Source organism: Cicer arietinum, chromosome 7 (genome assembly GCF_000331145.2).
Source record: "Cicer arietinum cultivar CDC Frontier isolate Library 1 chromosome 7, Cicar.CDCFrontier_v2.0, whole genome shotgun sequence".
In the NCBI taxonomy this organism is placed as follows: domain Eukaryota; kingdom Viridiplantae; phylum Streptophyta; class Magnoliopsida; order Fabales; family Fabaceae; genus Cicer; species Cicer arietinum.
Window position 1 is genome coordinate 52,468,364 of NC_021166.2, and position 25,181 is coordinate 52,493,544.

At 25.8% G+C, this 25,181-nt stretch overlaps 3 protein-coding genes across 6 annotated transcripts in view; 1 reads left to right on the plus strand and 2 right to left on the minus strand.

The window, feature by feature from the left end:
- Window positions 1-2,045, minus strand: part of LOC101515616 (tRNA-specific adenosine deaminase TAD1) — a 4,212-nt gene extending 2,167 nt beyond the window's left edge. For 2 of the 3 annotated variants that reach the window (XM_004510754.4, XM_073370756.1), the window contains exons 1-4: window positions 1,851-2,045; window positions 1,594-1,714; window positions 663-850; window positions 466-546 (exon numbers count right to left, since the gene is read on the minus strand). In XM_004510754.4, the coding sequence (XP_004510811.1) occupies window positions 466-546; window positions 663-850; window positions 1,594-1,714; window positions 1,851-1,995 (535 nt within the window). In that variant the 5' untranslated portion in view covers window positions 1,996-2,045. The remainder of the gene's footprint in view (window positions 1-465; window positions 547-662; window positions 851-1,593; window positions 1,715-1,850) is intronic. The other variant, XM_004510753.4, reaches the window with a different exon arrangement.
- Window positions 2,046-3,242: 1,197 nt separating this feature from the next.
- LOC101515067 (GDSL esterase/lipase 5-like) lies at window positions 3,243-5,583 on the minus strand. 2 transcript variants are annotated; one of them, XM_073370846.1, is made up of 5 exons: window positions 5,226-5,583; window positions 5,137-5,150; window positions 4,379-4,591; window positions 3,902-4,157; window positions 3,243-3,584 (listed from the first exon to the last, which is right to left on the minus strand). In XM_073370846.1, exons 1-5 carry the CDS (start codon window positions 5,491-5,493, stop codon window positions 3,349-3,351), a joined length of 987 nt encoding a protein of 328 aa, XP_073226947.1. In that variant the 5' UTR covers window positions 5,494-5,583; the 3' UTR covers window positions 3,243-3,348. The 2 variants fall into 2 exon arrangements, with proteins under 2 accessions (XP_073226947.1, XP_004510808.1); XM_004510751.4 differs by having other exon boundaries at window positions 5,029-5,150; window positions 5,226-5,578.
- Window positions 5,584-19,724: 14,141 nt separating this feature from the next.
- LOC101514413 (remorin-like) lies at window positions 19,725-24,782 on the plus strand. Its single transcript, XM_004510749.4, has 5 exons — window positions 19,725-20,007; window positions 21,930-21,980; window positions 22,609-22,696; window positions 23,227-23,308; window positions 24,434-24,782. Exons 1-5 carry the CDS (start codon window positions 19,839-19,841, stop codon window positions 24,626-24,628), a joined length of 585 nt encoding a protein of 194 aa, XP_004510806.1. The 5' UTR covers window positions 19,725-19,838; the 3' UTR covers window positions 24,629-24,782.
- Window positions 24,783-25,181: the final 399 nt, after the last annotated feature.

A 25,181-nucleotide genomic window follows, 5' to 3' on the forward strand; every position in this document is an offset into this window, starting at 1 on the left:
AAGAGATACATACAACAAAAATATTTGCAATTCAGAAAGTGCTTAGGTATTTAAATATTGGTTTAATTGTATATTTAGCTCCTTTATTATAGCTAATGTGTAATTTTGATCTTACAATCATTTTTAAGCAAATTTGATGCTTCAAATTTTACTTGTTATGTTTATGTCTCTATCACTTTAATTCTACTCAACTCTCAAATTCCTATTTTCTACTATAAGTCGACTAAATAGTTTCACCCCTTCTACAGCTCAAAACTCACCAATCAAAGCACATTTCACTCTAAAATAAAAAAATAATCTAAATTTACTCTTCCTCAACCCTATTATTATATCCTTCAAAAATCCTTCAAATTCTACCAATTTTTCATTATACTCAACAAATTATTGCATATCTAAATCCATTATCTAAGCTATATCTTTTTTGCCTTAGTCATGTTATTATATCTAAATTAAAATATAGCTTACTTAATGATGAATGTGAATCACTTTCTCTTAAAGGCACACTTTCCGAAGGAGTGACAAGCGAGCTCAGTGAAGCATCTCCACCTACACAAAAGAAAATCACCCTTGAACCTAACTCACATAGTAACAAACAAAGGAAGGATTTTGATGATTAATTAACTAAAGAGAGAAAAAAGGGTGAAAGTGATTAATTAGATTACATGGTAACTGTGATATGTACATATGTAATTTCCAACCCTTTCTCAAGGTATATTTCCTTCTATTAAGACACCCTGTGTCCAACTCAAACGCTAAGTTGCTATCATCAACTTTCAACCGTTTGCCTCCACTGCTAGGTGCAGACTTGTTACTAGTTTCAGAAAGATATTGAATCTGTGTATAGAAGAACCTGGTGTAAATAGAAACAAATGAAATAATATCTTCTAACATAGCAAGATGTTCTGTTAATCGATAACCAATGTTTTAAAAAAAGGTTTGCAAGTGTGGTCTCAGCTGCAGCATCAAGTATTTTGATGTCTTCAAATATGCAATTTAAGCCGCATCAGCTGCAATTCTCCCCAATATGAAGAATCTCTAAGCAACCGCGGTTGAAAACCTTGTTGAAAATAAAGAGTAGTACACTACCCTATATTTTTATAAAACTTTAGAAAATGAAATGTAAAAGAATGTATTAAGGAACATGATTATGATACACAAAGAAGTCTACACTACAAATGTTCAAAACATTAGCACAAACTGGTTAAAATAGTAGAAATTCCAACTCCAAGTTGATTATATGAAGAATATGAGTTGCATAGTAAATTTGAAGAATAAAAAAACATTACAAAAAATAGAGTAAATACTCATTACAGTCCCAAAATGAAACTTCAAAAAGATCTCCGAGTGTGTCTTATGTCAGTAGTTTTATCGACCAAACTGACAAACAAATGACATATTCTAAGACCAAACTATCTATCTAAAAAAATACATTTTAGTACCAAACTGAAAAGCAAAAGACACACTCAGCTATATGTTTTTTTTTTGTAATTTCACATACTATAGTGACACCACATATTAAATCTTAAAAAGTTGTTTACTCAGAAAAAAAAACATAACATTAAAAAGAAGAAGAAAAAAGAATAGAAAGGAAACCTGATCAAAGCTCTTCTAGCTATAACTTCAGCGTGAGAATCATGAACAACATCACCAAAAGGACGCAAAAGAGAACGTCCAATACACTTTGTTCCAGTTCCAAGTGCAACAACCTTCAACTCTTAAACCCCAAAACCAAAAAACTAAATTTCAGAACCCCAAACAAAAAGTTTACTTTTTTCTTGTAATTTTGATTAAAAAATAAAAAATTGTTAAATGGGTATTGAAATGGAAAGAGAAAAGAGTAAGAAGAGAACCATTGGAAGGAGAAGAGAGAAGAAAAGCAGCCAAAACAGTGACTTCACGACCTTGAGGTTTTCCTTTTTTTGGAAGAGAATTGTATAAAGAAATAACCTTTTCAGATACCCTTTGCCCCAAACTCATTCCCTCTGAAGAAGCCATGGATATGGCTTAGCAATAGCACTGAATCCGTTGCACTGTGATGAAGAAGACTCAAGTCAGAGAGGAGAGTGGTGAGTACAATGGATTGGGCTTCTGCCATAGGCCCATAGTTGATAACTTATTACTTTTTGGGCTTTCAGAACCGGGCCTCTATATTTTCAATGGCATTCTTATCTCCACCTCAGTTTTTAGTACTCATACCCCCTATTTGTTGACCAATATAATAAACCTCCTATTTCAAATATATTTTAATACCAAAAATAGTCCTATCATTTTTATGTTTAGGATAATTGCTAAAATATAAAATCAATCATCGCAACAAATAATCATTTAGTTTTCACCAGAAAATCCATATATGTAATTTTTATATTTTTTTTATTTAACACTCATTGAGTGACATTCACATTCTTGTCTGCAGATTGTTACATTTTTCTTTTGCTTTATTATTATTCTTTTTTGCTACAAACTTTTGTTTTATTTTCTCTGAAAGGATGTGAAGATCACTCAACGTGCACTTATTATTTTTGTCTAATTATAAGTAAAATTATTTTTGTTTTCCTTATATTGTTGATAAGCGCGCAAACTTTTGACTCTAAATAAAAATATTATTTATTAAAAGATTAAATATATCAATTTTTAATTAATTAAATACATGAATTTTGTTAAAGATTTTTTATTTTAAGTTTATTAAACAATACCTTTGATAGCATTTTTCAAATAATATTAAGTAATATGATATTATATATAATGAAAAATATCTTATAAATATGTGTTAGATTACAAAAGAGTTTGTAAAATTATCACATTCAGTTAAAATTAACTACATAAATGAGTTTCATTACTCACATCAATAAGTCTGACCATTGACATTAACCTAAGAGTAACCGTATAAATGAAGTGAATATTACGTCTTCATCTAAAACTTGAAATTAAATATACAAGTCCTCTCAATTATATATAATATTCAATATCACTTTTTCAAATTCTTACTTATATTCACACACAATACACCACACATAATGGAACATGAAAATGACACATTGTATTAAGAAAAGTAATTTTTAATATGTTGAAGGAGTGGAATAGAAAAACAACCATGAGTCCAATACTAAAAAGTTGTATGACATTTTTATATTATATTTCTACTCCAAATTTTAAGATATTAGAAATATTAATATATATATATATTATTTAATTAATTCAAAATCAATGAAGAATTTATCATTGCACACTTAAATGTAATATAATTTACTTTAAAAAAAATATCAATATAAATATATATATATATATAAGTTACATTTACTTAGTCCTCTGATACAAACAACTAAATTTATGTAAGCATATATGATTGAATTAGTCTTCAAATAGTGTTTTCAGATTGTATGGGCCAGCAATACTTTGATTTCCACTCCACATAAATTGGGAAATAATCCTATTAGCCCTTTCAGTAGGATGAACAGCATCAAAGAACACATATTCAGAAGGATTCTCACACAAGTCATAATCTTTTATTCCTCTTTTGCCTCCACAACTAAAATATCCTTTGTAAGGGCCACTACCACAGCATGCCACTCCTCCTTCTTTAAAACCTTTTCATCATCAAATCAAGCCACAAATATTATAATTATAAAGTAAGATCAAGTTATACAAATCTATACTGCTACATCCATCCTTAAAAAAAATATAGTGAACATATAATTGTAATACAAAACTCTCTATTAGATCGAAAATTATATCATATAAACCATATCTATAAAATTATATCAAAATTCAATTTTACATATATAATTTACTTGATGGACTAATAATGAGTTTTATAATGCATATATCTGATTAAAAAAAAATTATTGAATGGTGTAACAATGCTGAATTAATAAAGCTATAAAAAAAATATGCCATTACCTACCATATTTTGAAGGGTTGGTTATGACTTCAAAAGAAAAATCAAAGAAATTAAAATATGAATATTTAAATCCTTTGATCTGTTTCTTTAACTTGTGAAGTTCCACAACAAGCAAATTGTTGTGCAATTTGGCAAGTGTTGAATACTCTTCCAAGCAAGAACCTTTAGTTCCATTTACAACTGCCTTGATGACTGGAAAACAACCTGTAGATGGCTGGTTAAGAACCCCAAATTTCCTCCCTCCCATTTCATGTATTCCCTGATATGGATTGCATAGATAAACCACTAAAATGGTATACAAAATTAATTATATATAAACATTGTCAAGTAAATCAACTTTGATATCGTGATTTTAAATTGCAGTCCGAAACTGCAATTCAACGGTTTTAAAGATCTCTCCAACAGTATTAGCCTCAATTACGACTGCAATCGTAATTTAAAATATTTTAAAAATATAGAAGTAAAGTAAGTTTTACATACTTGAATCACAGTTGTAAGATTACCAACTACCATGTGTACATATTTTTGTTGAGTGTACTTTTCAGACAAATAAACTGAATAATCATTGCTTCCAATGTTAATCAAGTAAACAGCTCTGGCTAGCAAACTTGTGGTTTCTTCATCTCCTAGTTTTTGCCTCAGTTCCTTTTTGACATTCTTGAAATAAGTCAATTGAGTCTTTAGATCAATCACCTAGAAAAACATCAAAATACCATATCATCCAATAATTCTTTACTAGAAACTTACACAACTCAATACTTTTTTTTTCTAACAAGCCTAGCTGACACACATTAAATATGAGAAAGAAGAGTATTTCATGTTCCAATTCACACTTAACATATCAAATGTTTTTGCAGTTACCAACTAAATTGTATTTATAAGTCCTTGCACAACTCAATATTGTTGGATTCAAAATTACTATCATCTACATAAAGTAGATAATTTTATACATTATTTAGATATATTATAGAAATCATCTACATAATATTAATTTTTACCCGGAAAAAAGTTATCAAACAATGTACCAGTACTCAAATATTACAATTTTATTTTTCTATATGCAAATAGGATTAGTAGTAGAAAAAAAATTAACAATTGAAGCATCTTAAAATTAGCAACATAAAACAAACCAGCCCTTGATGAGTTTCTGCTAAAGCCCCAGCACCTGCTGATGCAAAATTGATTCCCTCAATATAATTTTGAGAACCAGGAAATAGATATGGTTGGATTAAAGGTACCTTAGCATACTCAGCTGCAAACAATAATTTTTATTAATTAAGAGTAATTTCTTACTACTGAGGTATTAATTATGAATATTAATTATTACCTATGAAATCAGGAATCACACGTCCATCAGAAAATCTACCATTTGGATAGTTGAAGAAGGTTTCCCCATATGGTGAGTAATTTGCAAGATTGTCAAAAGAGGTATTGATGTAATTATTGTTTCCAACATCAAATAATGAATCTCCAAATACAAATAATGCAATGTGTTCTTTTGGTAGGCATATATTACCAAGGCACCTTGTTGGAATTAGCATGCCATAACTTGCAAAGAAAATTAGGAAATAAATTTGGAATTTTTTTATGGCCATCTAAGTTTCAAATCAATTTTCATAAGATGTCAATTATTAATTAGCATCATGTATCGTTGACTTCATGGAAAATAAACTTATAAACAAATCTCAGAATGTCCTTCTGATTCTAGCTATCAGAATATAATATTATACATGTGAAGTATGAGGTGTGAATCTTCATTACTACTAGACCAATTCAAACAAAATGACCTAAGAATTTTGTAAAAAGTCTAACTAAAAATAATTAAAATTTAGATTTAATTGTCGTTTTAGTTCCTTTTTTTTACTAATTCATAAAATTAATTCATCTATTTTAAAATCTAACAGTTTTGGTCTATATCTCTCAGATTTTTTAACTAAAAAAATCATGATTTGACATATTTTAAATGTTGTAACATATAAATTACTGGCGTAAAATCAACTACATGTATTAATCATTTATATGTTATTAATTAAATTATAAAAATAAATAATTTTACAAGTTAAAACTAAAGTTTTTAGAGTCCTTAATTGCAATCTCACGAGTATTAATCATTCAACATCATCGTAACACATGTCACCACATTTAAAATATGTTAAATCACAATTTTTTTAGTTAAAAGTTTAAATAGAGTGATCAAAACTGTCGAATTTTAAAATACAAGAACTAATTTTACAAATTGGTAAAAATAGAGGAATAAAACTACAATTAAGCCTAAAATTTATCTTTGAAGTTTGTTGTGATCATTTTTTTTTTTGGTCAAGTAGTCTTGTGCTAAACTCACATAACATAAGTGTAGAGAAGTGAATAATTATAAGTTCAAATCATAACTCTTGCATATTAATTAATATATTTGCAACTATCAATTGAGTTGTACTTATGACACATTTGTTATGATTATTTGAAAGTTAATTTTGAAAATAAAATTTGTTCAGCTGAAATGGGGTTAAATTGATTTTTCACTTAATTTGTAAATAGTTTTTTTTTTATCAAAGCAAGACAAGGTCGGTTCAACACTTATTAAGGCTTAAAACAAAGTATAAAAGAAAGTCTTGATTAAAAAAAAAAAAATAGATACTTTTTTTAGTACTAACAACAATATTTTTTTTTATAATTTTACTTAAATTAAACATTTCTTGTGTTTATGAGATGCAAAGTATTTTAATTAAATATGTCAACTAATTTGGTGTTAGATTCATACAACATAAGTGTAGACAAGTGAAGAATTAAGAGTTCAATTCTGAACTCTTATATATTAATATATTTGCAACTATCAATTGAGTTATATATAGAATACATTTACTTTTATTATTTCAAAATTAATTTTAAAAATAAAAATTGTTCGAATGAAATGGAGTTAAATTAATTTTTCACTTTATTTTTAAAAAGTTTATTTTATCAAAGGAAAACAAGGCCGGTCCAATATTTATTAAAGCTTAAAGCAAATTGTAAAGTAAAGTCTTGATAAATAAATAAAAAATTATTTTTTATTATAAAAAATAGAAGCCTTTTTTAATACTAACAACAATATTATACTATGATTTTATTTAAATTATACATTTTTTGTGTTTATCAATAGTTGTATCTTTTTATAATTATGAGAACTTCTGTTTGTCTTCCTACTTAAATATTTTTATTTTTTTGACACCTAAATATATATAAAAAAATTAATTATATTTTGATACCTAAAACTCTATCTTTACCAACTTCAGCCTTAGGCCGACCCTCAAGCAAGAGTGCCTCTTATATAGGCTTTTCAAAAAATGGTTTTAAAATGGACCCCTTACTATTTTTAGTAAAATTAATTTTATGATAACAAAAAATCAAGAGCAAATATAATAATATTAAAATGAAAATACTAAAAATAGCAAGGTCTACCAATTAGACAACACCTCAAAGCAAATTATTCTCAACAAACTCTCAATATCTATTTTTTTTTCTTATCATTTCTTAGTAATTTATAATTTTATTTTACATAATATTTTTAATAAAATTTAATTATTTAATTTAATTATTCAAATTTAGAAAATATTATTTCATTTTTTAATTTTTCGAAATTGATCTTTATCCATCTATTTGATTTTTAGTTATTTTTGAAGCAATAATATTTTTAAAGTAATTTCAGAATTTTTCAAATTTGCTAGATTAAAAAATCTCTTCTATAAATAAATAAAAAATTTGAGAATGGACATAGAAACGAAATTAATTTATTAATTAACTATGTGATTAAATTATTGATTTTAATCAATTGTGTGTTTGTAAGAAATTAATTTGTATGTCTAAATTCTTTCTAAATCTTTTTATGACAAAAATTATGTTCATTATATTAGTTTTTTTTTTTTTTGTTACATTCATTTTATTTATTTATTTATATATATATATATATATATATATATATATATATATATATTATTGATTGATATTTTACGGAGAAATAAAAAGTTAGATTTCATAAATTACGTATTCTAATGAGTCAATTTTTATTTATTAACATAGATCACTTTTTAAATTTAATTTATATACGTTTTTATTCTATATTAGTTTTTTATTTTACTAAAAATAATATACATCGATTTAAATTTGTAGAATACATCGATTTAATATAAAGTTATATTTGTTAAAAACAAAAATAATGAATATGGAAACAAAATTCATAACACCAAAATTAACGGCGCAAAACGACAATATATCAAAAAATATGATAAAATTCAAATATTCAAAAAACACATATGTCTCTCGGTTTGTAAAGTTAATAGTCATTGATTGAAATTTGTTATGGATCAAAATTATTATGTCAATCTGAACTAAAATAAACATCACACAAAAACGAGAAAATTGAAAAGCACCTTATAAAATGAAAAAACCTCAAAGCACCAGACAAAGAAATCACAAAAAAAAAAATGATAAAAAAATTAAATTTATGTAGAAATTATTTATTTAAATTAAAATAAATTGAAAGAAAACAAATTTAAAGAGTTTAAACCAAAAAATTATTTTAAATTATTCATTTCTAATTTCAAAGAAAGAAATAAGAAGATAACCTAATATATAAAATTATGATAATAAAATATATAATTTTTTTATAAATATTGTACATAACACAACACGAAAAATAGTTTTATATATATTCAAACGCAAGGACTTGGAAATACACTAGTGTTATAGAAAAAATGAGGAAGAAATACATGTATAATATATACTTTACATATACATTTATTTTAATTAAGGTCTTTTATGTCTAAGATTTATAGAATATTCTCACAAACTTAAAATTTGTACGTGAGACAAATCTTCGTTCTTTTCATATGTATCTCTACACTTATAGTTCTATTCCACATTTAATATAAATTATTCATTTTATTATTTTTATTTTTATTTTTCTAAAAAATTATTAAATCTCACTAAATTTCCGATAAACATATTTTTTTAAATAATTTTAAAAGAAAATTGAACTTTGTACTGGAAAACTTAAATAAAAAATTCAGTACACAAAATTCAAATTTTCAAAAATACATGTGTATCAGAAAAAAAAAGTTTTCTGATACACAGGTTAGAGTTTATCGAGAAAAAGTTTTTTAATACACAAAGGTTAGAGTTTAAGGTTTAAACCCTCAATCGTACCAAAACACACTTGTATACTAAAAAATTAAAAAATGTTTTGCAATACACAAAATTAAATTTTTTTAAATACATGAGTTTCAAAAAACTTTTTTTTTTTTAAGTTTTTCGAAATCAAATTAAATTTAGTGATCGTAAAACAAAATATTTCTCAAGAAGAGAGAATAAAATAAATACTTTATATAAAATATGGGATAAGAGTATAAGTGTGAAAGTAGATATGTATAATTTTCTAAGATAGGTTAGTTATGACTTATGAGATCTCTGGACTAGACTTCAACCATAAGCTCAAAAAGGTTGATAGCTTTTTGCTTTTAGACTTTCGAAACCAGCCCTTTACATTTTTCAATTGCACTCCTATCCCCGCCCCACCTTTGTATACTCATACCCCTCTCCTTTATAATATATCTTTCAATACCAAAAATACTTTTGCCTAAACACATTATTAAAATATGGATTTTGTTAACTAGTGTCCTAACTATATTGTTTAAACTTCTCCACTAATTTATGATGGATAAAAATATTTGTCAACATAATTAATTATTTTTTGAACAAATTCAATTAGTTCAACCTTCTATGAAAAGGAGAAATATATGTAAATCACTTATCACATTTGACAATAAATTACAAGTTCAACTAACTCATCTTCTTCGAACCCTGAACAATTTCATCTTATATTATCCAAATTGGGAGTTATTAACATTTACTCTCCAATTTGTGGGGGTATTGGATAATGTAATTCAATTAACTTAGTTTTTTGAGTTATTTTCTCTTTACATATCGTATTCTAAATCTGCAGCTTCTACATTGTATAAATACAAAAATCCCTCAATCAATAATACAAGAAATTCAGTTTATACCTTACTCTTATAATAAATTGAACCAATGGTTCATTGGTTTAACCTATAATTTGATGAAATAACTTAGAATCCTCGTCAACGGCGTCAATTTGATTCGTTATCGCACACGGGTCAAATACAATTGATAAAATGTAGATAGAGGTAATACCTCAAGTCGTTTTACAAGGACTTTTGATTCAATATTATTAGCCAAATTGAAAGTTGAAATTAAAAATAGGTATTTTAGATTTTTGTTTTAATAGATGAGCAAAACGATTAATACACTGATTTGAGTTTGAGACCTATCATAGATTCAATGAGTTTAATTTCTAATTCGAGATTCTATTCTTATTTGACTATAAACTTGATCAAACAAGCGTAATCAATCTTACATGAATTCGGTTTCTTTGATTGGATTAAACATCAGAATCATCGAAATATTACAATTAACAATCAAGCGTCGCAAAATTATAATTCAATTTAAATTAGAAACCGAAACCAAATTTTGTCAAATGAATTTAATTGATCCTATTGAAATTCAACTTAAGCAATCGGAATATTAATATAATCAAATAAATAGAAATAGAATCATGAAGCGAAATTGACAGTGTAACCTGAATCTAAATGTGTTGATCGAACTCTGAACTCATGGATTAATCTTATGAAATTAGCCTTCCATAAAATTAAAATAAAAAGCGTGTATATTTTTTCTCAATCTAAATCCGAAAATTTCATGTCTCAGAAAGGAAAGAAAACTCTCAATATATAATACTCGATTTTGGGCTTTAAAAACAAGCGATCCGCTATTTAAAGTTATTACAAAAGTCCAGATTAAGAAATTTGCAATTTAGGACCGGTAAAGTTCGGCATTGGACTTTTATTCCAACACAAAAATTGTAGCTCTGATGTTTAGTTTTCCAAAACCTGCTCGCATGCGCTAATCTGATATCCAGAGTTCAAGTTATGGCCTACAGAGCGAGTAAGGGTCAAAATGCAAAAAATAAAATTTTAATTCAATTTCAACCCAAAGCTTAGAACCAAACTAAAAAATTATTATAAACTATAGAGAACTTTTAAAATACGAAAGTAAAAAGCTAGAAATATGTGCTATGATCAATGAGTTAACTAAATTGCACACTTTTCCTAATGAATTAATTTTTTATTATTTAATAAAATTTTAAATTGTGAAAAAAAATCAAATTTAAACGTTCGAAGTATTTATTTGTTTCATATTATTTATTAATTTAAATAACATAGTAAACATTTTCACTACCATATTATTATTTATCATAACTCAATGTATTAGCTAAATAATTTTTTTGCGGTCAAATCATCGAAGCATACTCTATTAACTACATACTAGTACTACAATAATAATAATAATAATAATTTAAAAAATAAAATTAATTTTATCATTGAAATTAATTCACTTGATCAATAAATTTTTAATCTTAAATATATATTCACTCACTTAACTTATTTTAAAAGTTCAGTTTAGTCTTAAAAGGCTAAATTACATTAGTGGTCCTTTAACTTAATTTCAGGTAACGTTTTAGTCCTTTATCTTTTTTTTTTTCGACTTGGTCCTTTATTTTAATTTTAAGTGACAATTTGATATTTTATGTTTTAAAATTTCAACAATTATATCCTTTTTTATACAAAAATTCAAAAAAAATTCAATCAAAACTCATAAAATTAATTATATTTTTTAATATAATACAAATTTCATCAAATTCGTAACACAAATCTTCAAATAAACTCATATTTTCATACTTTATTTGATATTTTTAGGAATAAATGACTAAATCGGGAAGAAAAAAAAGATAAAAGACTAAAACATTACCTGAAATTAAGTTAAAGGACCACGAATGTAATTTAGCCATTTTAAAAAGAGTCACATTGATCTTTTAACTTATGTCTAGTAATACAATTTGGCATCTTACGTTTACTATCTTAGTAAAAATCAAATTAATTAATGGTCGTGAATAAAGTAAAATAAATAGTGTTGAATAAAAATTTAGAACAAAAAAAATGGAGAATAAAAAATGGGCAACATAGCTCATAATTAATTTGGACAATTCCAAAAACTTTTGGCAAGATTGGCTGAAGGTTGTGTGGAAGAACATGACTGAATTTGATTACCATATTCATAAAAACTGAATTTTTGTGAATCATAAGTTGATTTGAAAAAGAAAAAGTGGGGTGGAGAAAACTTTCATAGATATAATTTATATACCACGTCACTAAGATTTAACATTGTTTACCACTAATTTAGCAAAAGGGACCAATAACTTATATTAAAGAACCAATTTAACTAATTTAAAAGTTAAAAAATTAAATTAAACTTATAAAATAAGCGAAGAATTAATTGATATTTAATTCAGTTTTTTAAGAAGTGTGTGTCTTTAAACTGACTTAATTAAGACCAAGTGGGGACTACCCACGCATGTATAAATTGGACTAACAAAGACGTGAATTACACATGCAACTTTAATGTGTAGTTTAATTCTTTAATTAATTGGACAACACCTTTTTTTTATATCAGTAATTGGACGACACGTTTGATTTAAGAAAGAAAAAAAGATGGAAAGTGCAAGAAAGCACTATTGGCATCTTTCTCATCTCAAAATCACAACATTTCCAACGTAATTTAGCTGTCTTCGACGATACTTTTCTTTTTTGGATGGTCGATTAGTATCTATAATTAATCAATAATTAATATTTTGAATTGGATAATTTATTTTTTTTAATTAAGTTATATAATTATATTCTTTTTATTGACATATTTATATCTAACTTTTTTTAGAATACCATACCTTGTATTCATACTAGTATCTAGTACCGTATTTGTAATGTGAATCATAACTTTTAATTTTATGGTTTTTTGTGATTTTCATTTTTCATCGGTTTTGATTTTAATTCTTGATGTTTTTTTTAGGTTTTATCCTTACCATTAATATTTTCATTATTTTAGTTTTAATATATAATATTATCTAAGTCATTTTCTTTATCTTTATTATTAATATTACTCAGAAAATATTATTTCATCTTAAAAAACATTAAAATATATTTCTCCTTAATTTATCACTAACAAAATTTCTATAATATATCTTGCATAAATAATTTAGTTTGTAAGTTAGATGATGCTCAAGAAGTTTTAAGAAAGTGATCCCATATTCAAATCAATAAAATTAATTTAATAACATTTATTTATTTATTTTAATTATAATACCCATAAAAAATAAAAAACTAGAAGTAAACTTAGAAGTGTTGTTAATTGAGGGTGACGAAATAGTTCACTTAAGTACAATTATTTGACATTTTAATTATGAAAATTTGATGTTCGGTTGAAATTTTAATTGAATTTTTAATTTAGACATTAACTTAGGAGAAAGATTTACAACTCGCCAATAACAACCAAAAGTCCTTTAATTAAAAAAATTAAAACATAATCAAACTTCTAAATCCATTTCAATCATATTATGTTTATATTTAGTATTATAGTAATTTGTCAAAATCACGATATGACTTAATATAATTATAACGATACCAAACATGCATTTTAATAATTGAATATTATTTAATTATTATGTTGAAAGTATGCACTATGAGATAATTAAAGCTATTCGCTACAGTTTAAATCAATCATTGAACCAAAAGAAAAAAATATATATATATATTCCGCTTAAAAATTAAAATCGCATTGGTTTATTTTGGATGATTCTTTTTTAAAAAATCATTCTAATTTAATTCAAATAAATGTGGTTTAAAATTAAAATGGCATGTGATTTTGTTTATTTTGAATGACTTTTTTTAAAAAATTGGTCTAATTTAACTCAAATAAATGTGGTTTAAAATTAATCAATTTTTTGGATATCCAATTTACAATTGTAAAAAATTCTATTCATAATATTAAAAAGTCATGTAAGCAAGAGGTTTGAGGAAAAGTATAACATATAATAAATTAAAATTACATAATAACTGATTATGTTTGAAAATTATGAAAAAGATAAAGTATATATATATAAAGAAAAAAATATAGGTGGCATTGTACCTAAAGAGTATTTCGTTGGCAACACATTTTTTATATATAAAGCAACACTTTGTTAATCTTTTTGCCTATTTGATTCAAACGAATTGATGTTGTCGCCACGATTAATTGGCATTTTCCAGCGTTGAAAACTTTCCTAAAAAATCATTAATTTGATTAACCTAAGAAATTTACTTTAAATTTGATCTGTCACAAACAATCAACAATCATATATCTCTTTCAAAAAACAAATCTATATATTTCCAATTATGAATTTAGTTTAAATAAATCTATATATTTCCAATTAAGTCGGTCTTTACTGTGGCTTTTCCATCAACTTTCTTTCACTTAGAATCAAAATTGAATAGTGAAACAAAATAATCGGAATTATATAATTTGGTATATTCGTTGTAAAATAAATATTAGTACCACTTTGAATAATAAAAAAACATCAACTATAAGATTTGTAAAACTAACACAATTATATAAGATCACAAAATATATAATTCTTAATAGTTATTATAAAAGAATAAAAAACGAGAAATCAAAATTTGTATCATTCATTAAAAAGGAAAACATACATTCATAATGAAAGAGTAGTTTTATCTTGCTCAATATATATGTTGTATTTTGTATTCCAATTAAAAAAATATATACAACATCAAAGATTCATTTACTTTTGAAATTTAATTTTTATTAGCTAGCAAACACTATATTGTCTTCCAAATCAAGGCTTACACCAAGGCATGCGTCAATTATTTTGCTTTCTACCTTACTTTCTTTTTCAATTCATAATATGATGGTACATGTCAATCGATCTATTTTATTATTATTACTCCATTTAAAATGAATTGATGTAATTAATCATTGATTTCAATTTTTTACTATTATGTTTATATAATTAATTATACTTGCAAGATTTAAACCGGAAATTAATTCAAAAATGAATGTAAAGAAAAAATTATTGAAATTATTAGTCAATTTACGTTGTCTTATCCCTTTAACCGATTTTTCCAATTAAAATATAGAGAAGATGTTGAATGTGAGGTGTTGCGTGGATAAGCTAATTGGACTTTGACAGATAGATAGATAGATTTTATATTAACAAAAATGTATTTATCTTTTTAAGATAAAAACCAAAACGTTGTTTGTTTAGTTTTGTCAAAAATAATTACTATATTTAGAAGTCGGTCTTTGTTAGGGCGTTTGACACCAACTTGCTTTTACTTAAAATATTATATAAATGAATGGTGAACCAATGTAGAACTCAAATTGAAAAGAATGCCAAAAACAATCACAATTATATAATTTGCAAATAAGTAATAATAGTTTTTTTAAGTTAAAAAATTATTAGAAACAAAATTGGGGACGGCTGGATTTATCTTTGAGCGTTTATATTAAAAATGAGTTAAATGTTTGATATATAAGAATGGAGACTTATATATTTATTGTCTTTTGAGCGAATATGTGATATCATAGTCTCTTGTGGTCTTGGAGCATTTGATTCGTTTATTGGAGAGTGAATTAAATAGCTAAGAAAATGTTGTTGTTACATTGTCGTGTCGCATAATTAAGGTTGCCAATTTCAGATTTAGGGAGAGAACGATCCACAAAATCAAATTTGTTCTTGCAAATAAGAGTCATAGTCATGACTTTGCTCCAAGAATGATGTTATCATCAAGAGGGTGAGAAACAAGTTGAAAATTGGGATTATCTCGAGGAAATATAGTGAAGGGGTTAGAACCATCCACGAGGGAGTGGGAAACCCATGAAAGAATGAAGAGGAAGCTTCAAAAGAGAAGGTTCATGCGAAAACTCAATAATAAAATAGAGAAATCAGATAAGAGTAACTTTTGATATCATATTAGACTTTAAGAGAACTAATAAAAAATGATTTCATTGAATCAATACTACAAAATGAGCTTATAATATTGATCAGCTCTATAACAGATATAAGAGTGAGAAAAATGACGAACTCTAACTAATTGTAAGTTAGTCTAACTAACTAGTTAAAACATAAATAATAATAAGCGATTCACAATAAAATATTGTGAATTCATATTTAAAAGTAATTTGATATTTTAATACTGATCAATGACATTTATTAAAAGTATAAGCTGATGACTTCCTTCCGTCTTAAGGTAGAAAACGATAATCTGATTGACGTCAGTTCAAGAAGTTGAATTTTGTAAGACACAACTGTATGACCATTAATTTGTCTCTATTATTAATAATGTGTGAGATGCATTTCTCTTTCATTTAATTTTATTACATAGTTACCACAACTTTATATTAATTTTAGTTAACAATTTTTAAATATATATATATATATATATATATGACTTATTTTTATTTGATTAAAAATATTGATAGTATCAAATTTAGATTTTGTGTGAGATTATATTTTTCTTCACTAATTTTATTATATGGTTGTTATTATTTTAGTTTGCCTTCATTTGTTAGTTTAGAAATGCATATATATGTGTGTGGTGATTAATTTATTTTAACTAAATATTTTAGCCAGATTATGTTCTGATTATTTTTTTAAAAATATGTGTCATTGTAAGTTAATGTAGAAATATAATTGTGACATAATTCATTTGTTGGAGAAGAAATAAATAAATTAGTGTTGTATTATATGGGCTTCACCCAATTGGTTTAAAACAAAAAGAAAAAGATAAAAAGCCCAAATAAATTGACAGCTACATTAGAGTGCAATAAGAAACACTAGCATCGATTGTAGATGGTTGTGTAAAAAAGTTACTCTGATTTGACTCTCAAAGTATAGTATTTTATTTATACCATTAAGCTTGTCATACTATTATAATTTTTAATAGTTTTATATTTTCTCTGATTCAGTTTAATATATCATCGGTTTAAAGTGTTAGTCTTGAAATTTAGTCGATTAAAGTATCAATTTTATGATGAAAACTGTATGTTTTATTTCTAAAGTTTTGATAGTTGGAAGAACTGTATGTTTTTGTTCAATGCTGGATTATTGTCCAGTAGTTACTACATTTTGTTTAAAATTTAAATTTTTTATAAAAATAAAATGTGTTACCTGCGTATTGATTCTTGACTAAAAACATTTACTTGTAAGTTATAGTTCTATTTTTAGTGATTAAAGATAAAATGTGAGTTTTAATTTTAAATTGCTTTAGGGTGTTGAAATTAGTATTCTGATAGTTAAAGTTTTGAGTTTGTTATTTAAGCCAATTTCAAATATTAGTTGAAATTTCAAAATGGTAGAGAAACTTTCATAAAATAGATATCTTGATTCTTGCATTTTCAAAGTTAAGTAGAACTTTAAAGTGACGTTTTTCTTAAGAAAATAGTTGTGAATTAGATATAGGGTTGAAGATAATAATTTTTAAAAGAGTCAAGGCATTGAAGATTTTTTTTGAATGTTTGGTTTTATTTTAGGCAATGATACATCTCTAGAATTAGTAGGAAATGTATTTGGATAAATACATTTATTTATAAAAAATAATTTTTCCATAAATTTATTGTTTTGAATTTTTAATTGTTTGTTTAAATATAAAATAAAATAATAAATGTGTTGAAGGTTGTTATAGTTATTTCTTTTAGATGTTAATTATAAAAGTTGTAAGTCTAAAATTTTATTTTTGGTTGAATTTGAAATAAAATGCAATTTCATTTTTAGTTAAATGGGTTGATTTTAGACTCCAAGAAAGTAGGAAATATTTTTGGGAGTTAAAAATACATGAGTTTCGACATTAAGTAAGTGATAATTTATTTTGTGAAAATATAGAACTTGTGAAGAAAATACAATATTTAAGAATTTTAAGAACATTGTTCAAAAGGTAAGACACATTTTCATTAATTTCTTGCATGGCTATGTATTTTATTTTCATAGGTGTAGTATTATTTATATAACATGTTGAAATATTTTATTAACATATCATTGAGTGATTTGTTATTATAGTTGTTGTGTGTGACATGTAGTAGTGATTTTTAAAAATGTAAATATACCGTTGTTAACAATTTAATCTCACATAATATTTGTGATTTAATATCAAAGTATCTGCATTTATAGTTGAGTAGTGCATCTTTAATTAGTTGGAACCCACGTATTTTTGCGAGCAGAATTTTGAGTATGTGATAGTCAGTGAACTTCACATTATTATGCAGTTGTGTTGCTTGAAAAAACCTACAATGCCTTGTGGGGATATGATATTTTGAAATCATTTGCATTGAGTATATGTATATTTTTAGATGTTGCTTACTTAATACATGTATATTTTGTTTATAATATATATATATATATTGTGTCTGGACAATACGTCACCTCTTTTTGTTGATGAAGATGTAAAGAAGCACAAGGTGTGTAGTTGGAGATTTGAAGGTACTTTTATAATGACAATAAACTTGTTTTGGAAAGTTGTGATGAGTTAGGATGTGTCTTTGGAAAGTAAAAAATTAAGAGTTTTGGATTTTAAAAATTTACTTTTAATGTATACATTAAAACAACATTTATAAGGGTGTCTATTCTGATTTTTTTTTTCAGAAAATATAATTAATAAAATTATTATTTAATTTTAAAATAAATAAATATTTTAAGATAATATTGTTTAAAAAAAATCATACGTTTAGAGATTCGGTAATTAACATCCTATAAAAATAACAAAATATTACATAAATATTTATTTTTCATTTATTTTTATTAAATTAATATTAATAAATTATTGTTTTAGTCATAATATAAAGAGAAATATTACATAAATTATTGTTTTAGACAATATTTTTAATCATAAAATTTTAAATTATTTTTAGAAACTTAAAAACGGATCTAAGTAAATTACATACAATATAAACTATACGAAAAAGGTACATGAACGACTATTTACAATGTTCTACCCAAATCCTATCAGTATGATACATATATTCTTAAAAGTAAATCTCAACCATAATATTTGAATAGCTTTTTTTTTCTTTCTCATTTAACTTCTTTTTTTTCTGTCACTCATTAATATATTATATTAGTTTTTTGTTGTTCTTTCTCTCAATGTATCTAGAAATTATGTGAATGTCCATTAAATATTCTCTTAATCTATCACAATAAATAAATGAACATAAAAATATAATCAAATAGTTTAAGCATCTTAAAATATAAATAAATAAAACCAATTTTGAATTATATTTTAAGATGAAAGCAGTACACTACTTATGTGTACAAGAGATGAATAATAATACAACTACAGTATATGAGTATAACAAGTCATAGATAATTTAATGACATTATTGATATGTATTTGAAAAAGAACATGGTCCCACGTTAATGCATATATATCTAAAGGGACTAACCAACCGAAGAAGGTGTTGTTGTCCACCATTATTCATTATTCATTATTCATTATTCATTCAATTTCCATTTCCACTTTATTGCTGCCACGTACTTCATTCACTCATACGTGCCACAATCCCTTACACTTATTACCTGTCGGCATTTTCACCTCAACCGTTTATCCAATACTTTTTTTCTTTTATTTTTTAATTCAAAATTGTTAAATGTCAATATTTAAATATAGTACTAAGTAGTTTTTGTTATGAAATTATTGAGATAGTTTAATTAATATTTGATATATTTTATTTGATGATATAGATAGTCTTCTAAAGGTAGAAAAGAAAAAAATTAAAAGAAATAGTAACACGGTTGTCGACACACGGTGCTCACACATTTATGCATTTTGATTGCTCTCACTTTTTTATTTTAAAAATATATTTGTTTCATCCTAACCGTTGCTACATATACGTTGTTTTTCTTCTCGTTCTTTTCAAATTAACACAAACGTTAACCCTCTCTCTCTCTCTCTCTCTCTCTCTGTTTATAAATTATTTTTTCAATTAATTTTTAACCAAACCAAACTCCGAAGCTATGGCTGAACTCCAAACCAAGAAGGAAACAGTTTCAGTTCCGGTTCCAGCTCCGGCGGAGCCCCCGCTGGCTGAGGCGCCACCGGTTGATGTCGTTGATAAGAAAGCGTTGGCTCCACCGCCAAGTGCGGCGGAGGAAACCAAAGCTCTTGCTGTTGTGGAGAATGAGAGTGAGTTTCTTTTCCTTCCTTTCATGTTTCAATTTTTAATCTTTTGGCTTTCAAAATCCAATTGATCAATAGTTTGGCATAGTGTGGTGGATCATGATTCTATATTGTAATTGCAGCTAAACCTTTGATATTGTCACTAAATTAGGCAAATACAGTTTAAATTGTGGTTGCTAAAATATTTATATTGTGGTCACAATTGCTTACAATTCTTCCTATATTTAGTTTAACTCTTCTAGCTTGCAAAATTTATTTGTGAGATTTTGGTTGTTGTCGAATATAATTCATTTTGGACTTCAATTTAGAATTTGTAGTTTTTGTTTTTAAAATTGAATTTTAGCATAGCTCAACTTAATTTTAGGTATTCAAACATTAAAAATTTACTTAGTGAAAATCAATTTTTGGCACGGCATAACCAAACACAATCTTAGAAGTTTGGTTGGTGAGAAAACTTTTGGGAAAAAATGGAGTGAAAATAAATGAAAGTATGGTTCTTTGTTTAATCTTTAATTAATAGTTTTATTATAGTAATTGTCTTAAAGATCGAGTTTTTTGTGTGTAATGTTTTATCAAAGGCTTTTGGAGCTTAATTTGTACTATTGTTGGTTGAGTTTACTATATTTAAGCTTTCTTTGCTGTGATGCTTTGATCAGTGCTTGTTGTTTTCATCGAATAATAATTATAATTATGGGTTGTCATCAAAATTTAAGCTTTGCTTCATTTTTTTGTTGAATTTTGGTCACTACTGTAGAGTGTGCTGTTTGATAATGACCATTCCCAATTTTTAGCTTCTTCTAACAATAATTCATTTTCAGTTTTTGGGAATTTTTTTAAACGCCTTTTTCACATCTCCAGTCAATGATCTGTTAGGCATGCCATTCAATTATTAATCTTGGATGCTTTCTATGATGTGACTTCTTTAATGGATTATCCTCATTTTCTTTGCCTTCCAAAAGTTGGTTTGACTGTTTTTCTATGCTCATTATGACAACATAAATAATTACTCTATCTATTATAAAATATAAACAAAAATAGTATTTGAAAAGTTTATTATAAAATATAAACAAAAATAGTATTTGAAAAGTTGATAAAAGTTGATATAGTTAATCTTAAATTAAAATTAGATATATTCATTTTTTAATTACTATTTTTTTTATATTTCTGTTCAGAGATAGTACTACCTAGATTTAGTGCAGGTTTATAAATTTGAAGAAATTAAAGAGACAATGTGATTTTATTAAAATTTTAAAGTGTAAATTTTGTCAAAATTACAATCATGGATTGCAATTCTGTCAAATTCAGACGCTAGCTAACTTAATTAATTTTTGCAGTTGTGAATTTATTTATATGCATTTGACTAAGCTTATAGTATTCTAATTTTTTTTCCTAACAAAGCTTGTTACCTCTGTATCACCGAATACACTTTTAACCGAAGGTGTGTCTCGGTGTGTCTCGGAGTACAACATATGTCGGTGTCCGACATCGACACCTTGATTATATTTATTAATTCATTTTCTTAAATTATTACTAGTATCGAGTGTCAGTATCAATGTCGTGATCAGTGTCCGTGTTAGGATATGTGTTCTGTAGCATGTTACATCATTTCTTGTTCTATACGAAATTAATAAATTCTCTCCTGTCTCGAAAAGTGATTTTCATTAGGTCCTGTAGTTGATGAGAAACATATTGTCCCCACCATGTTATGAAAGTTCTTTTGGCAAAGGATGATTTGGTTTATAGGAAAAGTTGATCTAAACATTTACCAACTCTCATGGGAAATTTTAAATAATTGAACTTAATAAGAAAGTTAGCATTCTAATTGGAATCCAATAAAGAAAGGAATCATGTATTCATTACAGTTAATGATGATGCAACTACCCTAAAGATCATTGCTTTTATTTACAATTTTCTCGTTTGGTCTACAGAGACACCAGTTCCTGTTCAAAAGAAAGCCACAGGTGGATCCCTTGATAGAGGTTAGTCTTGTTGAATTTTCTCAAATTTCACTTTGCTTTATCATTACCTTATTAATATTTGATCTTAATATTTACAATTAATATTCTGAGCTACTAGTTTTATAAACACTTGAATTATTTTCAATTTGTGAATTATCCTTCATGTTCCACACTGTCTAGGACTTGTTTGGATTGATTGATTTGAACTATTTCAGCTAACATTTGTGAGACTATTTCAGAGAGTTTATGAAAATAATTTATGATATATCCATAAGTTGTTTCAGCTTATGTATGTAATCTCTCTAGTATAGCTTATGAAAGCAGCTTACAACTTTATGAAAATAATTTGACTTTATTATATATTCTGTTAAAGAAATAACTTATATGGTAAACGCTTATGCTGGAAACACTTAAGTTGTTTATTGAAACAAATCCCTAATCACTAAGAAAGTGTTGATATATGCATAGGTTTCTTGCTGTCATATTTATCTCTTCCTTGGTAACATGAATATGTGATTATACTTACTAACTCCTCTTATGAAACCTCTCTCCCAATATGCTTTCTAGAGATGATGATTAACTCATCAAATTTTTGTGATAGCATTTATCTTCCTAAACAAGTGGCTTGAAGTATTTTTTTGGTATACAGATATTGCTCTTGCAGAAATAGAGAAAGAGAAAAGGTTATCTAATGTGAAGGCATGGGAAGAAAGTGAAAAAACCAAAGCTAATAATAAGTAAGGATTTACTTATTTTAATGTTTGTTTTGCTGTTAGTTATTATAGACATACAAACAGACAATATAGATTAATGAAAACAAGACAAATTGTTCCAAGTCCAAAGCTATGTTTTAGAAACCGAATCAGTGACATATTTGGATCATGGTTCAACTGCTTTTAAGGGCTCAAACTAGGACCAAATCACTTGAATGACCGAATCGTAGATAATGTCGATTGACGTTGAACCATATCCTGGATCGATTCAATTTTTAAAACATCGAGGTGTGTCACTCTTTATAAATTCTTATAGAGTTTTATCACACCCCTCACAACCAGTACTAGTGCGTGTACATAAATGGTGGGTGACCCAATTAATAGGCTCTGATGCCTTATTCATTTTTGCAAATAAAAATGAAAACATAAAATGGAAAAAAGAAATATTTTTCTCATAGCAAACAGACTCTAAAGTGTCATTTGAAAATCATGTTATTTTATGTTTCTGTATGTTCAGAATCTAAAATTTAGCAATTGTTGTGATATTTTAACAGAGCACAGAAACAGCTATCTAGTGTTGCTGCTTGGGAAAACAGCAAGAAAGCAGCTATTGAAGCTCAACTCAGAAAAATTGAGGTAATACTTAATCTATTGTTAGTTTTTTACTAATATAGCTATTAATTTAAAGATGATAGCTTTTCTTTTTCTATTTTACTCTCTCTGAGATAAAATATGAGCAAAAATAATTATTGAAAAGTTGATATATTTGGTCTAAATTGTTAACCAAATACATCAAAATTTCAACTACCATTAAACATGATGCCATGAATTGTGATGGTTGTTGGCCTATCAAACAGATAAGCAAATTTTTTTAAAGTTCTAAACAAAATATAATCAGGATATGAACCTTAAAAATAAAGATAAGGTTTTATGCTGTGATGCTACATGGAATAAGATACATGATAATTAATATGCTTTATTGACAGCAAAAAATGCAGACTTTTGAGCTATTTTTTTTTAATGATTTTTTTTCTTTACATTTGTCACGTTCTTACCAGATATTTGGAACTTCTAATCCAACTACTAATTTGCTTTTGTCAATTTGATCAAATACCTATTGAAATCCTTCTACATAGAGATTTTTATTTTGAAAAATCTACATAAAGAATTACCACAAGGCTTTTATCATTATCAATTAAATAAGAAACTTTAAACAGGATCAAAATGTTGACACTGTTACATAGAGAAAATTTGTATTTATCCATTTAAAGGGTGATCCATCCCTTTTTATTCTAAGAAACAAAATAGTGTCCCAAAAAACTCAACAAAAGAAAGTGTCCATGTTCTTATTGTACAATTTTCCACTTTGTAACATTATGCATATGTTTTTAATGAAAAAATCAAAATTAAAATGCATTTAATTTTTTAAAGATGTAACAAGGCTAAATATATAATTTTTTTTTTAAGGAAGGCTAAATATATTTTTGGTCTTTATAAAATTTGATTTTATAAAATTTGATTTTGATATGTACAAAAAATTTATTTGTTTTTAAGTCCATGAATAATACATGAATTGTGTTCTTTTAATTTTTGATGATGATGGACTATATATATATACCACTTTTACTAAATGTAGGATTAAAAATGATTAAAAAATATAGGGATCAAAATCAAAATTATTGGGTCAAAAATATTTAATAATTAAGATGGTTGTTAGGAATAAAATTGAGTTATTGCATTACATTTTGAACATTTTTTCAGGAGCAATTGGAGAAAAAGAAAGCAGAATATGGAGAGAAAATGAAGAACAAGATAGCCATGGTTCACAAGCAAGCAGAGGAAAAGAGAGCAATAGTTGAAGCCAAACGTAGTGAAGAAATTCTCAAGGCAGAGGAAATGGCTGCAAAATACAATGCAACTAGAACCACTCCAAAGAAACTCCTGGGATGCTTTTAAATTATACTATCATATTCATATCATATAACAGTAATGAAATTTTGTCTATATTATTGTTGTTATTATTATTCTTGTTTGCTTTTAATGTTGTTTCTGTGTGTAAGAAAAGTAATGGAAAGGGAAAATTCAATGAAGTCACATGTTGGACAGCTCATAGGATCTTTTGTTTAGCTCAAGTGTCGAATGACATTTATTTGTTTATTTATTTATTTATTATTGAGAGAATGTTTTCTTTTTATATTATCAAACTATTGGTGCAAATAAGATGCCTATTACTATTTATTGCCTTTATTCTAGAGAAAATATCCAAATTTGAAGTACTATATCAATATTATTCTTTCTAGTCTTAAATATAAATAATTTGGGTCAAATTTTTGGATTTTTTTTATATATCTTTTTTTCTTTAATACCAAATTATCTCACACTCAATTTTAAATTTTTTTATCCATACCTCCCTAATTTTACCTCACTAATTATACCTATACTTCCAAATCAGAAGTGAAATGACCTTTTTACTCTCGTTTAAATAATAAAACTTCAAAAAATTACTATT

Bases quoted from the DNA above. Each gene is read 5' to 3' on its own strand.
- LOC101515067 (XM_004510751.4), bottom strand. From the start codon at position 5,493: ATGGCCATAAAAAAATTCCAAATTTATTTCCTAATTTTCTTTGCAAGT. The intron at 5,151-5,225 runs GTAATAATTAAT...TATTGTTTGCAG, and splicing joins TGTGATTCCTGATTTCATAG to CTGAGTATGCTAAGGTACCT. The intron at 3,585-3,901 runs GTAGGTAATGGC...GATGATGAAAAG, and splicing joins AACCAACCCTTCAAAATATG to GTTTTAAAGAAGGAGGAGTG.
- LOC101514413 (XM_004510749.4), top strand. From the start codon at position 19,839: ATGGCTGAACTCCAAACCAAGAAGGAAACAGTTTCAGTTCCGGTTCCA. The intron at 20,008-21,929 runs GTGAGTTTCTTT...TTTGGTCTACAG, and splicing joins TGCTGTTGTGGAGAATGAGA to AGACACCAGTTCCTGTTCAA. The intron at 23,309-24,433 runs GTAATACTTAAT...ACATTTTTTCAG, and splicing joins CTCAACTCAGAAAAATTGAG to GAGCAATTGGAGAAAAAGAA.